Source organism: Spermophilus citellus (assembly GCF_964194105.1).
Source record: "Spermophilus citellus genome assembly, chromosome: 4".
In the NCBI taxonomy this organism is placed as follows: domain Eukaryota; kingdom Metazoa; phylum Chordata; class Mammalia; order Rodentia; family Sciuridae; genus Spermophilus; species Spermophilus citellus.
The window spans coordinates 224,873,136-224,889,208 of NC_138185.1; the positions used below are offsets into that span (position 1 = coordinate 224,873,136).

Below are 16,073 nucleotides of genomic sequence, written 5' to 3' on the forward strand. Positions count from 1 at the left end.
CAACCCAGGAAAGACTTCCAGCCCAGAATGCCCACACAGGACAAGGCAAGAACCAGAGAGCTGGGAGTTATCCATTATAGCATCTAGTAAGCATTACCTTAACTAACATACCTAGAATAAGGGATAATTTATAAAATGGAGAAATAGAATATAGACTTTTGGACTGGGGCTGTGGCTCAGTGGTAGAGCACTCGCCTAGCACATGTGAGGCACTGGGTTCGATCCTCAGCATCACATAAAAATAATAAAGATAGGCTGGGGACTTAATTCAGTTGGTAGAGTGCTTGCCTCGCAGGCACAAGGCCCTGGGTTCAATTCCCAGCACCACACACACAATAATAATAATAATAATAATAGATTAAAAAAAGAACATACTCTTTTTTTGTTTTTTTGGGGGGGTGTTGGGGATTGAACTCAGAGGTAGTTTACCTCTGGGCTATATCCCCAGTCCTTTTTACTTTGAGATAGGGTCTCACTAAGTTGCGTAGAGAGCTTCACCAAGTTGCTGAGGCTGGTTTCAAACTTGTGATTCACCTACCTCAGCCTCCTAAGACAACTGGGAGTACAGTTGTATACCACCTCACCCAGCAATGATAGATGTAAATATATATATATATATTCTATTTGTTTGTTTTTATGTGTGCTAAGGATCAAACCTAGGGCCTCACATGTCCTAGGCAAGTGCTCTACCACCAAGCTACAGCCACAGTCATTTGACAGGCTTTTGAGAAGAGTATTTGTAAGATTTCACATTTTAAAATCTGCTATTTAATAAAGTAACTTTGTGAGAATTCAACCTACCTAGATTTTTTTTTCTGAACATGTTAGTATTTGTCTGAGATTGTATCCTCCTTGCAAGCTACTAATTAAAATGCTATTATTTCATGGGTGCTGGCAGAAGAGGCTTGTGTCTTCTTGGGTAGAAGACAAAGGACTTTATTATTCATGGTACAGAAAGGTATATGCATTAATACATTTTCAATGACTATAATCAAAAAGCTTCATCCCCATCCTAACTCCCGGAACTTGTGAATATGACCATATATATGAATAAGAATCTTGCAGAAGGATCTTGAGATGAAAACAATCTAGATTACCCATGTGGACGCTGAATGAAGGATACACACAAAGGTGTGGTGCAAGCCTATAATCCCAGCATCTTGGGAGGCTGAGGCAGGAGGGGATTTAAAGGGCTGGTGTTCTGGGGTGGAGCACCTGCCTAGCATGCAGGATGCCCTGTGTTCAATCCCCAGTACCACAGACAAAAAAAAAAAACAAAGTAGAATGGGAGTTGCCAGGAGCCGGGGGAGGGGAAATGGGTGCAGAATTTCAGTCATCAGGATGAAAAGGTATGCAGAGCAGTTGTAAACCTATAAAACACAAATGCACGTGTGCGCCTGACAATGCTGTGATGCAGGAAATCCACTAAGATCTCGTGTTACATGTTTTACACGATCTGAAAAACACAGACACACACAAGAGGGACACGGTGACAGAGACAGAGCCTGGAGCGGAGCCACAGGAAGCTGAGCTCCAGGGAGACCCAACACAGGTGGGAGGGAACTGCCCTCTGCAGACACCTGGGGGGGGCAGTGTTCCCCAGCAGTGAGAGAACAGCTTCTGTGCTTTACACCACCCAACTGGGATAGCCTGTTGCAACAGCCTCAGAATCTAACAAAGAACACAACTGGCATTTTTTAAATCTAAAACAACAATTTTTTTTCACTCAAGGAGAGAGTCTTTCTGAGCATACCAATTTAAGAAGTCACTCAGAAAAGACTTTTGAGCCCATCAAAGTAAAATAAAACTTTAAAATGAAGTCAAATAAGGGGGAAAGAAAATGGTACCATAGCTCTCCAGACAGAAATGGAAGAAATAACTGGCTAACTACATTTTAACTAAATCCCAGAGCCTCTCTAAAATGGAAAATTTTTCAATAAGTCTTAAAACCAGGCAAGAAGGATTCTAGGTAACCACCAAAAAGCTTCTTTGAAACAAAACCACCAAAAAGACCCCAGGTAGGTTTGCTTAACCCCTCTCCCTAGCCAAGGAACAGCTGCTGTGCTCAAACACGCCTAAAATGTCCCCTACTCTCGGAAGGATGAACCTGGAACGCCCAGAAATCCCTCTGCCAGACCACAGTCTATCGCAGACAGAAAAGAGGCCCCCACCGGGCAGGCCCAGGTGCTCTGCTTAGAGTCTTAGAGGCCAGTCTTGGGCAGGTGTCTATGAAACACACTTCAGGAGTCTCCACCATGCGTAGAAGTTCAGAGTGGCTCCCTATCCCTGAACTGCTCACCCAACGCACAACGCGTGATGTGCACCTGCTGTCTTCCAAGACCCAGAACTTCAGCAAGTGCTAGGCAGGGGTGCCTACGTGACCAGCCCCCAGAAAAAACCCGGGGTGCTCAACTGCTAACGAGCTTCCCTGGTAGGCCACAGTCCACCCGTGTCCTCAGAATTTGTTGCTGGGGTAACTAAGGGCATCCTGGGCACCTCCACCCAAAGAGCACCCACCCTGTGCTTCGTCGGGTTTCCTCTGGACTAGGCCCCAGGTGTCTTTCATCATGGTAAATCATAGCTGTGAGCCCCTTAAAAAAAATCAAGCATCCAGGGGTGGTCTTGGGACTTCTGCTCTAGTGACATTACGCTGTACTTCAGCCTAAGTGAATTCATGGTAATGTGACTAAATCACTGTGGATGTCAGTGACAAGAACAACCCGAGGAAATATTAGCCAATCTATGGACCAGGCACTGTGCCCAGTAATGCAGACAAGCAAAGACAAGACACAATCCCAGCCCTGAGGACTTAAAAGTATGTCCCTACACTCCCAATTTCAGGTCCTTTTCTTATAAAAGAGGGGAAGACAAAGAGGAACGCTAGGGCTCACCTAATGTTAAAGGCCAAATACTGAGAATAAAGCACATAATATAAACCATATGGTGCTCGGGGTTCAGATCCCACGATAGACCCGGTGCACCTTCAAGCAGGTCTTCCTTGAACAGGTACCCTGCCCTCCAGTGACATGACTGCTCAGTCTGCTTTGGACCTTCTCCTTAATGGCCACCATCTCCCCAAGGCAAAGGGTTCCACTTGTTCTCTCTGTGCCTGCACACCCTCAACAGAGGAACCCTGGAGCAGAGACCAGGGCACACACTACAAGACCAGCTCTTCCCCGTCCCTGGACCATGCTGCAGGGAGACTCAACACATCTGAATCACAGCATTACCACTACTGACAACTCAGCAGCCAGCCTTTCTTTATTCATCTCCACCTGTTTTTTAATAGTTGGGCATTTCCAATCGCACAGAGTGATCTCCACCTTAGTTTCCCTTTTTCCAGGTCAGACCATCTACATAAATCTAACAGTGAGGCTAAAAGGACAGGAAGGATGGGGCTGGGGTTGTGGCTCAGCGGTAGAGCGCTCACCTCACACATGCAAGGCCCTGAGTTCGATCCTCAGCACCACATAAGAATAAATAAGTAGATAAAATAAAGTTATATTAAAATAAAAGAAAAAAAGGACAAGAAAGATAAAGTTGCTGAAAGGATACTCTCTAAATTATTTCTAAAAGTTTCAAAGGGCTCCAATCAACTGTCCTTGAAAATGTTTTTCCTCCATGAAATGATACAGAACGACTTCCTGACCACCCGGCCTCACTTCTCTCAGAGCAGAACACCATCACAGGGACGCAGGATCCTGTCACACAATGTGCTAACAAGAACAAGGAGACAGACTCGCCCCCAATCACTGGCTCAGCCGACAAGGCCCAGGGACACATTCTGTGGTACACAGTGCAGCAGAAGCCCAGGGACCCGCCTGTGCCTCCTCCGGGTGAATAGCACTCCCTCCTTGGTTTCTGACTCGGTGACTTTCAGACCTTCCTGGGTAGTCAGAGGTCACTCTCCACTCCTAGATGATGCTCTGCTGAGCTACAGCCTCAGGCCTTCACAACTTTAGGCAGCTGTCCAGCAAAAGAATCAAGGAACAACCAGCTCCCAAAACTCAGAAGATGAGGAATAAAAGCGTCTCTAGACCTGGAAGTGGGAATGGAAAATGGGAAAGCCTGGGGCCGGGGCTGAGGCTCAGTGGTAGAGCGCTCACCTAGCACATGCGAGGCCCTGGGTTAGATCCTCAGCACCACATAAAAATAAATAAATAAATAAAATAAAGGTATTGTTTAAAAAAAAAAGAAAGAAAGAAAATGGGAAAGCCACTTGAGAACACAGCTTTGCAGATTCTCTAAAAGTAAATCCACACTTTGCAATCAGCAGTTCCGTCCTAGGAGTCTACCTGAGAGAGGAAAACACCATGGCAGCCTGGCTCAGCACGGCCAGAAATGACCCAAGTTCTCATGACGTGGTGAATGGACAGACCCTGTGCTACCTTCACATGACCCACAGGGTACTGCTCAGCGATCGACAGAACCAGACTGCTACCACCACCACCACGTGAGGAATCGCAAAAATGTTGGGCTAAATGAAAGAAGGCAGATTCAAAAGACCACATCTGTTTATGCACCCATTTGCCACAGCTCATTTTTATTAGATTTCTAGAAAGGAAACACTTAGCAATGGAAAGCAGATCGATGATCCCTGGAGCCAGGAAGGGGAGGGCCTGATTTTACAGGGCACAGGGATGTCCTGAGCAGGGAGGAGGGTCTTCACCTTCTCTGTCCATTTGCACTCAAGCTCACCCACAGCACACCAAGACAGGCAGACATCGGCTATTGGGTGCAAACCACACCTCAGAGCCTGTCAGAATCAGGAGGTCTCCTCAAGATGGATCCTTTCCCCACAACATCCTTCAATGCTGGTAGAAAGCTGAATGTAGAAGTCAAACTAAGGGGAATGCCCTTTAACCAGAAGTTCAAAGAAGAAAGATCCAGAACTGAGCCTGCCATATGTTTTAACTCAAAAACTCACAAACAGAGCGTAAAGACAATAATGATCTTAGAAAATATTGTGACAAATGTACTTAACAACAGCTAATGTATTTATTACAAAGACCACTTACAGGGGATGTGGCTCAAGCGGTAGCGCGCTCGCCTGGCATGCGTGCACCCTGGGTTCGAGCCTCAGCACCACATACAAACAAAGATGTTGTGTCCACGGAAAACTAAAAAATAAATATTAAAAAGTTTCTCTCTCTTTAAAAAAAAAAAAGACCACTTACAAACAAGACAATAGGATTGCTCAGTGAAAACATGGACAAATGGCATAAGGTGACCCACTTAAGATAAAACAGCCAAAAATGAAAACTAGTAGCATTCAAATATTAAAAAAGCTTTTTTGGGGGAGCTGCAGTTCTGGCTCAACAGTAGAGCGCTTGCCTAGCACGTGCGGAGCCCTGGGTTCAATCCTCAGCACCACATAAAAATAAACAAATAAAGGTATTGTGCCCAAATACAACTAAGAAATAAATATTAAAAAAAATATATTTTTTTATGGGCTGGGGATGTGGCTCAAGCAGTAGCGCGCTTGCCTGGCATGCATGCGGCCCGGGTTCGATCCTCAGCACCACATACAAACAAAGATGTTGTGTCCACCGAAAACTAAAAAATAAATATTTTTTAAAAATTCTCTCTCTCTCTTTAAAAAAATATTTTTTAAAAAAAAAGCTTTTTTTTTTTTTTTTAAATAAGAGACCTTTTCATCTAACAACTGCCAAAGGTTTGCAACAAACACGTGCACTCAGCAGAGTGCACAGAAAGACTGTCTGAGTGGCCCCTGGCATGCCACAGCTAATAAGGAAAGGAGAGTGGTAGTATGCAGACGTCCACAGTCCCCGGCAGTCCTGAGCTTCCTGGGGACAGGGATGTGTGCTGACTCACCTGCCAGGTCCTCAAGATTTCTGCATGTGTATTCTACGTAGGCAATCATTGCATGCATGAGTAGGAGAAGAGATATTAGAAAATCCAAAGGTTTTGTTCAGGATGTCCAACCCCAAGGGGATACCCCAACAGAAAGACAAACAGGGGCATCACAGTGTTTCTACAGCAGGAAGGCTAGAAACCTAAACATCTGATAACAAGGAGATGATCTAATGAATTATGGAACAGCAATGGACTGAAATATTACATTGCCATTAACAATGATACTCTCAAATAATACTTAATAAAATACAAAAATGTTCAGCCTTGATTTAACATTAAGTGAAATAGAAAGATGATGATGATCATATGCATATGTGCACAGAAGGAATGGATGTGAATGTCAAGTTTTTTATATTTATATCTAAGTGACACTGAAGATTACTTTTCTTCATTATGCTTTTCTATGTTGTATAATGTTCATAATGATTTCATATTTGTTTAAATGTCTGTAAAGATGGGCATTTCAAAATTTTTAAGAAATCAGTGAGTCTGTGGGCTAAGTGCCAACAGCAAAGTGAACTTCAAATGTCTGTCGGAAAGGTACAGTGCCAGCTTACGCGGAGACAGGCATAGGATCTCAGAGGAAAGGAAGGTCAGTCCTTGAGAGCTCGGCGCTGGACTGAGGATTTGCATTGAAGAGCAGAAGGCGAATCTTACACAGTAAGTTCCAATTTGCCTTTCATCACAAATAAATTAAGCAGACTTGCTTTGAAAAAAAAAAAAAAGTAGGTCACCTTTGAACTTTATTTTTTATTTTTTTAAAACATTTTTTTAGTTGTCAATGGACCTTTATTTTATGTGGTGCTGAGAATTGAACCCAGGGCCTCACACATGCTAAGTGAGTGCTCTACCACTGAGCCACACCCCAGCCCACCTGTAAACTTTAAAATGGTTTTAAGTGCACAAACTCAGAATGTGTGCCAACACCCCAGGCTGGCTCCAGACTGTCACAACCAGCCAGGAGGGAGCATGACACCAGGAAAAAGTGGTGGTAGGTGAAGGGTAGTTTCCAGCTGGGGTCTTCCAGCAGGTGGAAAATCTGGAGTGTCCAACAGAGATGGCAGGTAGGGAGAGGAAAAGATAAACCATCACCACAAAAAACACTCAGCAAGGGGTCTATTTCCACAGGTCTTCAAAATCAAACAAAAACCCAGCACACACACCAACACAAAAGGACATAAAATCATTCAAAAATTCATAAAAATTTTAAATTTAAAACCACACCCACTACCCCAGTAAGTCCATTACTAATAAAGTACACAGTGATAAACTCACAGAATTACTCAAAGGTTTGTGTTCAAACAACTTCATGGAAGCATCATCCTAGCAACTTACAACATATTTAATGTAATCCCATTTATCTGGGGGTGTTTGTCTAAGGAATGTGTGTGTGTGTGTATGTGTGTGTAGTAAATATATATATTCATACACAGAAAATATCCATGAAAATTACATCTAAGGAAATGTTAACTAGGGGACTGGAGTTGTAGACCAGCGGTAGAGCGCTTGCCTTGTATGTGTGAGGCACTGCATTCGATTCCCAGAACCACATGTAAATAAGCATTTAAAATAAAGGTCCATCAACAACTAAAAAAATATATATTAAAAAAAAAGAAAGAAAATGTTAACCAGGACTCATTATGCCAAGTAGTGGAGGGTCTTGAGACCACCTTAAAATCTACTGTCAGAATTTACCACAAAGTCAGTATTGCTTTTACTTAATTTTGTCTTTCTTTCTTTTTTTTTTTTAAGAGAGAGAGAGAGAGAGAGAGAGAATTTTAATATTTATTTTCAGTTCTTGGTGGACACAACATCTTTGTTGGTATGTGGTGCTGAGGATCGAACCCGGGCCGCACACATGCCAGGCGAGTGCGCTACCGCTAGAGCCAAATCTCCAGCCCCAATTTTGTCTTTCTTTCAAGAAAAAAAAGATACTAGTTGATGCAACCATTTATAAAAAACAGGAGGTAATACACCCACTAGGAAGGAGAAGATGGAAAAAGATTGAGATAACCTTGAAACTTTGATCCTATGAAAATATTGGTATTTAAGAGACCATTCAAAATTATTATAATTACAACAGATAATTTTTCAAAAATTTTAGTTGTAGATGGACACAATACCTTTTATTTATTTATTTTTATGCGGTGCTGAGGCTTGAATCCAGCGCTTCAAACATGCTAGGCAAGCAGTCTACCACTGAGCCACAATTCCAGTCCCAACAGATAATTTTTAAAAATCTCTCTGTAATATTGCAGCAAAACCATTACTATAGAACATGCAATTTTTTCCTATTTCTGTAGGTGTGCTCAACTAATCTATTAAAAAGTTCAAACAGGAATTGGGTACAATGGTGGTGCATACCTGTAATGCCAGCAACTCTGGAACCTCAGGTGGGAGGATCACAAGTTTGAGGCCAGCCTGGGCAACTTAGTGAGATCCTATCTCAACATTAAAAAAATAAAAAGGATGCGGGTATAGCTCAGTGGTAGAGCACCTCTGGGTTTAATCTCTAGCAACACACACACAAACACACACACACACACACACACACACACACACTAAAGTTCAAACAGGAAAAAAATGATACTTTAATTTTTAGAGTACTAACATACACAGACTTATTACATAAGGATAAACTTTTTTTTTTTTTTTTAGGTGAGTCTCAGTATGTTGACCAGACTGGTTGCAAACTTGTGAGCTCAAGTATCCTCCTGCCTCAGCCTCACTACAGGTGTGGGTCACCATTCAGGCAGCTGCCCACTTCCACTTCCTACTCTTGGGATATACACCCAGAACTCAACTGCCATGATGTGAGGAAGCCCAAGCCACAAGGAGAGACCTCCTGTAGGGTTCTGACAGCCCAGGCTGTGGTCCCAGAGAACCACCAGCATCATCTGCCAGACAAGTGAATGAGACTTTCAAGATGACTTCAACTCCAACCACCATCTATCATGACTACAAATTCATGAGACTCCCAGTGAGAGCTGCCTAGTTGAGTGGAGGCAACCCACAGAACCATAAGAAAAATGTGTTGTTAAGTCCCTAAGTTGGGGTGATTTGCTTAGTGATACATACCTAGAAAAGAAAACCAGGATGATAAAGAAAGGTCAGAGACTGGCCCCAAGCTGCCATCATGTCTGCTCAGCTTCAACAATACACAGCATTAACTGCGTGCTCCCTGCTACACAAATGATCCAAAACAAAAAGGAGAAGGACAGCAATACACTACAGACTGAACAAAGCATCCCTACACATGTGAGCACTGCCTAGAAAACAATAAGAAAGAATACCTGGAAAATCCAAAAATTAAAGACCAACATGATAATCTAGCATGCCCAGGTGTATTCTGACTCCATGCTATGGGTCCAACTTGCACCGTTACTCACTTTTCCTGTTCATTCTGCTTCTATGATTCCGTCTCTGTGATTTTCTGTTCTGAAATGTTCTCTCCACTGTTAACTACTTGTAAAACATTTAATTCATGATCAGGTCTTAAACCAGAGATGACAGGCTGCATGAACTCTCGGACTGGATTTTAAGATAGAAGAAAGAAAGGGAAAAGATGTTATCACTAAACCAAGTAACTGAAAGCTACCAAAATGACCATCTGAGATGAGCCAGGGTGGGGGCACACATAGGTAATCCCAACTACTCTGGAGGCTTAGGCAGGAGGATTGGGAGTTCCAGGACAGCCTCTGCAATACAAGACCCTATCCCAAAATTCAAAAATTTTAAAAAGGGCTGGAGATTTAGCTAAGTGGTTAAGCCCCTTTAGGGCATAAAACATAAAATGCAAATTATATATACTTTTAAAAATATTTTTTACTTGTAGATGGACACAATACCTTTATTTATTTATCTTTATGTGGTGCCCAGGGCCTCACACATGCTAGGTGAGTGCTCTACCACTGAGCCACAACACCAGCCCATACATCTGTACTTTATATACTCATATATACATATGCCTATATGTAGTTACTAACATTAGGGGTTTTTTTCTTTATTTTATTTTTTATTTATTTATATTTTGGTGTCAGGAATTGAAACCAGGGTGCTTAGCCACTGAACCACACCTTTTTAGACAGAGCCTAAGTTGCTTAGGGCTTCCAGAATTTGCAGAGACTGGTCTTGAACTTTATTTTTTTTTAATTTTTTTCAGAGAGTGAGGGGGGGGAGAGAGAGAGAGAGAGAATTTTTAATATTTATTTTTTAGTTCTCAGCAGACACAACATCTTTGTTGGTATGTGGTGCTGAGGAGCGCGCTACTGCTTGAGCCACATCCCCAGTCCTGGTCTTGAACTTTAGATCCTCCAGCTTCAGCCTCCAGGGTTGCTGGGATTAGAGGTGTGCTCCACCACACCAGCTAACATTGAGAGGGATAGATACATATTTACACACACACACACACACACACACACGCGCGCGCACATATTTAGGAAACTGCAAAGAGAAGTCACTTCTTGGAGTGCAGCATGAAGAGTGTATGAGGCAAAGACGGATATGTTTAAATATATTGTGCAATTTACAGCATTCACAAAAAAACAATTAGGATACAATGCAGGTTTAATATAACTAGCATAGTTCCAACTTGAAACAGCAAAGGAGGCTGGACTTGTAAGCGCCTCTGGCTGACAGCCATAAACGACAATACCTGAAGAGTGATGCTGAACACGACAGCGAGCCGCGCTGCTGGCCGCAGATCGGCCACGATCCACAAACCCAACGCGGGCAAACTTTTTTTTACCCCTTTTCTAAGATGAGGCCCACTTTCCAACTTCTAAGTAACCGTTTCTAATTTCACTAAAAGGATGCTTCTAAGTTCTTGTGAACCCAGCTGCTATAGAAACACTACTGCTCGACCCCAAAAATGAAACGCACGCCCAGGTCCGGCGACTGCAAGCCGAGCACGTCACCCTGGCAGGGCGCCGGCTGCGAGCGCCCACGGCCACCCGGAACGTTCAGAAACGGAACCTCGCCCGGCGCGGCTCTGAAAACCCGGCTCCCGCACCTCCGGCCTGCACCGCCCGGCGCCGGGGCGGAGCGGCACTCGCCCGCCCAGCCCCCAGAACGGCCCGGCCCGGCGCGCCGCCCCGGCCCTCCCGGCTCACTCACTCTTCATCCTGCGCGCGGTAGTCGGCGACAACCCCTGGCCGACCCTGCGCGGAAAAGACAAGGGCAGGAAGGCCGGCACCTGCCCTCCTCTCCCTGAGGCGGGATCCTGTGCTGGGACCTCCGCGGTGGCCCCTTGCCCGAGAGCGTTAGGATACCGCCGCCATATTGTATCCTCGTCACCCTGGCAACCGTCGGCCCTGACCGCCCCCGAGGTGGAGCCGCGCGTGCGCAGAAGCCTGCCAACATACGCATGCGTAATGCGGCCCGCTTCCTCTGCGTGGTTACTTAGCGACCGCCGCCGCCGCTTCAAATTTAAACCCTCGCGGGCTGGAGTCTCCCGGCTGTCACTCAGCAATTCCGAGCCTGAAACGCGGAAGAGATCCTGCAACTTCTACTGGCTCGAGAACTCTGACGTTAAATGACACCTCTTCTTTGCCACCTCATCCCGCAGTTGAGCATCTACCGGTCTGGTACCAGCGATTACCCAATGAATTTGTACGTTTTTCTTTTTTCTTGTTTTTCTTTTTCTCTCTCTCTCTCTCTCTCTCTCTCTCTCTCTCTCTCTCTCTCTCTCTCTCCCTCCCTCCCTCCCTCCCTCCCTTCCTTCCTTTCTTTCTTTCTTGTAGTTGTAGATGAACAGAATGCCTCTGTTTTATTTGTTTATTTTTATGTGGTGCTGAGGATTGAACCAGTCCCTCACGCATGCTAGGCAAGTGCTCTACCACAGAGCTTGTTTTTCTTTTTTAATTGAGCAAACGTTTGTTTTGCCAGCGCTGTTGCCGGAGAAGAGGGGACATGAAGGAGCACAGGTAGGCGAGGTGGCTGACTTCTCGAATCTCGCATTCTGTGGTAAAGCTGCATGCATCTAGGGGGGACCTACGTGCAGATGCGACCCGCGACAGGTGAAGAGCCAGATTATCCCTATCACTACTGCAGGAGATCGGCGTCCCTCTTTTCTGAGAGTAAAGAAGTAAAATGTGCTGATTTGAAGAAATCGGAGAAGAAAAGAAGCAAGGAGAATAAAGAAAAGGAATGTATAAAATTTGAAGAAATACTTTCAAAGTTCTTTCCTTCATCTCATTCTCTCTCCTCCTCAGAAAAGGAGACCGACAATAGTTGAGTGGCGTCTTCTTGGAATTTCTGATTATGTATTTGGACAAATTTTCCCATAATTGAAAACCATAGATAAATCATATATATTCTTCTATAGTTTTCTTTTTTTCATTTAATATATTAGTCACTCTGAGTTTGTTTTGGGTTCTGAGGATTGAACCTAGGGGCGCTTTACCATTACATCCCCAGACTTTTTCTAATTTTAATTTTTTCATTTTGAGACAGGGTCTTGCCAAGTTGCGGAGGCTGGCCTGAAACCTGTGATCCTTCTTCTTCAGTCTCCAGAGTTACTGGGATTACAGTCATATGGCATGTGACTGGCTAGTCACCTTTCAATATTGGCACATAGAGAGCTATCCTATGCTTTTTAAAAAATTTAAAAAAATTTTTTTTTAAATTGTTGATATATATGTATTTATTTATATGTGGTACTGAGAATCTAATCCAGTGCCTCACACATGCCAGGCAAGTGTGCTACCGCTCAGCCCCAGCCCCTAACCTATGCTTTTTAACAGGTGTGTTATATTACATGATATAATTTTTCCCTAAAAATGCTTTATTTTTCACAATTACAAACAAGACCAGAAAGTATCCTTGTACATATCTTTAAACATTCGTGTGATTGTTTTGATAGGAGTTAATAGGTTAAAAGGCATTCACAATTTTTTTTAATATTTATTTTTCAGTTTTCAGTGGACACAACATCTTTGTTTGTATGTGGTGCTGAGGATCGAACCCTGGCCGCACGCATGCCAGGCGAGCGCGCTACCGCTTGAGCCACATCCCCAGCCCGGCATTCACACTTTAAATGTAGAAAATCACTCACCAGCAATATTCTACCAGCATATAGAAAAGTCTATACACAAATTCCCTCTTCTCCACTCTGGTGTGGACACTGGCTATTATCTAAAAGATTAAGACAACATTCGGAAAAACTGATTTGAAACATATAATACAAAAATCCTAAAATATTCTGTGTGTGTGTGGGTGTAGTACTGTGCATTGAACCTAGAGGCCCTCTACCACTGAGCTACACCTCCAGTCCTTTTTAATTTATTGCCTTGAAATTGGGATCCTCTCCTCAACTTCCCAAGTAGCTCAGATTAAAGGCATGTGCTAAGAAACCTGGCTTAAATTTTTTTATGGTTTAAAAAAAATTAGTAGTGTTAAAAAACTATTGGAGGGGCTGAGTTTTGGCTCAATGGTAGAGCGCTTACCTAGCATGGGTGAGGCACTGGGTTTGATCCCCAGCATCACATAAAAGTAAACAAAATAAAGGTATTAAATATATATATATATATATATATATATATATATATATATGTATATATATATAAACTATGGGAGGCCATCATTTTGGGAGGAGCTTCCACACTAGCCCACAACAAACCAGACCAAACCAAAATGGAGTCACTCGTGCTAAATGCCACCATCAAACTGAAAATTTAAGCAAATAGATACCAAAACACACTAGTTTTTCCCCAAAACAGGAGATCCAGTCTACCCAAGTCAGCTTTGCTTTCACTCCTGCCAAAATAATACAACTTGACACTAACCCATCAGCTTTCTTTCAATTGTTCTGTTACCACCTTATAAAACCCATGGTTCTGTTTTTGCATAGTGGGAGCTCTCATTCTGTTTTGAAGAATGGAAGCTGCCCCAATTCTTGAATCTGGAACAAAATCCAATTCAGCCTATAACTAAGTATGTTGTGAATTTATCTTTTGACACTAGAAAAATGTCAAAGGACAGCTGGATGCAGTGACCCACACCTGTAATCCCAGAGACTTGGGAGGCTAAGGCAAGAAGATCAGAAGTCCTAGTCTGATCAATTTAGGTGACAGTCTCAACAACTTAGTGAGATTCTGTCTCAAAAATAAAAATTTAAAAGGAATGGAGCCAGGCGTGGTGGCACATGCCTTTAATCCCAGCAGCTCCAGAGGCTGAGACAGGAGGATCTCAAGTTCAAAACCTGCCTCGGCAATAGTGAGGCGCTAAGCAACTCAGTGAGACCCTATCTCTATATAAAATATGGCTCAGTGTCAAGTGCCCCTGAGTTCAATCCCTAGTACCCCCCACCCAAAAAGGGGTGGAGATGTGGCTCAGTGGTTAAATAATGGCTCAGTGGTTAAAATAATAATAATAATAATAATAATAATAATAATAATAGGAGGAGGAGTAATTGGAAGCCACTGAAAAGCAGTAAGAGGGGGGAGAATATCCCACCTTAAGGAAAGAAATTTTTAAGGTCACCTGGTTTCTGGAATCAACCGATTTGTTGAAGCAAATTAGAAGCAACATCTGAAAAATCCTTCTATTTCTCTATTTTTCTTTTGTATGATCTAACAGTTTGACATGTACATATTGTATAATGAAGCATTTTTGTTTCTGGATTTATTTTTGTTTTCCTTTCAATTTTTTCCCTCAGAATTCAACTTTATGATTGGAAGTTCTATTGTCTCCATCTATGTGCCCCTGGATCCGTAGTCAACACAAAAAAAGTGTAGAAAGAAAGTAGGAAGGTAGTTTAGGTAGTTCACGGGAATTATTTAGGAGATAAACAAAAGAAGTCTGGCTGATGGAAGAGTGAGGAAAATCAAAGCATCAACTCATGTCTGACCTCTGAAGAATAGCATCCCAGAAAAAGAAAAAAATTCAGATAAAGGAGATTATGAAATCTCCATCAGAAACATTCTTCACAAAAGTGTTTCTAGAGTGGATGGGGATATTTCTGAGTAGAAAGGCCTGAGGAATGGCCAGAATGTGGAGTTTGATTTTTTTTTCACCAGTATTTACTGAGCACTTATTATGGCCCAGCACTACTCTAGTCACCTAGGACACAGGAATGGTGCACTTATGACATTTCAGAGCATAGGGGATAGTGAGAAGTTCTAAACAGTGTTGAAAGAGAAAACCTAGATATATCTAAAAACCCGGGTTCCAGCACTGGAAGTCCCAATTGGGACATCTCATTGGACTGGACATAGAAAATAAAGTGTGGCTTTCTGCTTGCTGAGGGATCTCTGTTCCAGAGTTCTCTAGTTATTGGCCAAGTGTGAGGGTAGAAGAAAAATTGTGTTCAGATGTGCAGGACTCCGAACTTTCAGTGATCCTCAGCACCACATAAAAATAAATAAATAAAATAAAGATATAGGGCTGGGGATGTGGCTCAAGTGGTAGTGCGCTTGCCTGGCATGTGCAGGGTGCTGGGTTCAATCCTCAGCACCACATTAAAAAAAAAATAAAGATGTTGTATCCACTGAAAATTAAAAAATAAATATTTAAAAATTCTCTCACTCTTAAAAAAATAAATGTATAAAAAATTTTAAAAAGAAAAAGGAAATTAGCAAAGTAAACCCAGAGGAACACAAACAGTTCTGTTAGAAAGAAATGTAATTATAGTAAACCTTGTGGCTGAGTTGGGAACAGTGTTTATAGAAACAACGATGTAAATACTGAATACTGATTTAGCTAAAAAATCAATGGTATTATTATTTGAAAATGATAGGAAAGGGGAGTACATGTGAGTTGGGAAAATGTTGGAAAAAGAACTATGTCCTAATTTGTATAGAACGAACTTGACAGATAGTGTCTAAAATTGAAAAAAAAGTAGTATAATCATATTACTTAGATTTATGGGAGGAAAAGGCAGAAGAAATCAACGGCTCACAATGGTTACCTGTAGGAGCTGGATGGTGACAGGGAGGGGATGGGCTGGACGAATGCTCTTCATCATAAGCTTTTAGTACTATATGGCTTAAATTATATATTTGTTTTATTTTTCTTGAATATAACACTTCAATTTTCAAAAAGCATCATTTAGTGTTTTAAGAACTTAAAATCAGGGGCTGGTGTGCAGCTCAGTGTCAAGTGCTTGCCTCACAAGCACTAGAGTTTGATCCCCAGTACCACTTACCAAATTCGTAAATATTTAGAGCATATACATATTTTAAAAATTTAATGCCATT

The 16,073-nt window shown here is 42.5% G+C and overlaps 1 protein-coding gene across 10 annotated transcripts in view; it reads right to left on the reverse strand.

The window, feature by feature from the left end:
- Positions 1-11,181, reverse strand: part of MOK (MOK protein kinase) — a 49,367-nt gene extending 38,186 nt beyond the window's left edge. For 4 of the 10 annotated variants that reach the window (XM_081288754.1, XM_081288751.1, XM_081288748.1 and 1 more), the window contains exon 1: positions 10,993-11,181. Coding sequence is in view for 6 of the 10 variants with exons in the window: in XM_081288751.1 (XP_081144877.1) it covers positions 10,993-10,999 (7 nt within the window). In the remaining 4 variants the exon portion in view is untranslated. Of the gene's footprint in view, positions 1-5,018; positions 5,037-10,992 lie in introns of those variants that run through there. The other 6 variants (XM_081288744.1, XM_081288750.1, XM_081288745.1 and 3 more) reach the window with 5 other exon arrangements.
- Between the last annotated feature and the right edge of the window lie 4,892 nt (positions 11,182-16,073).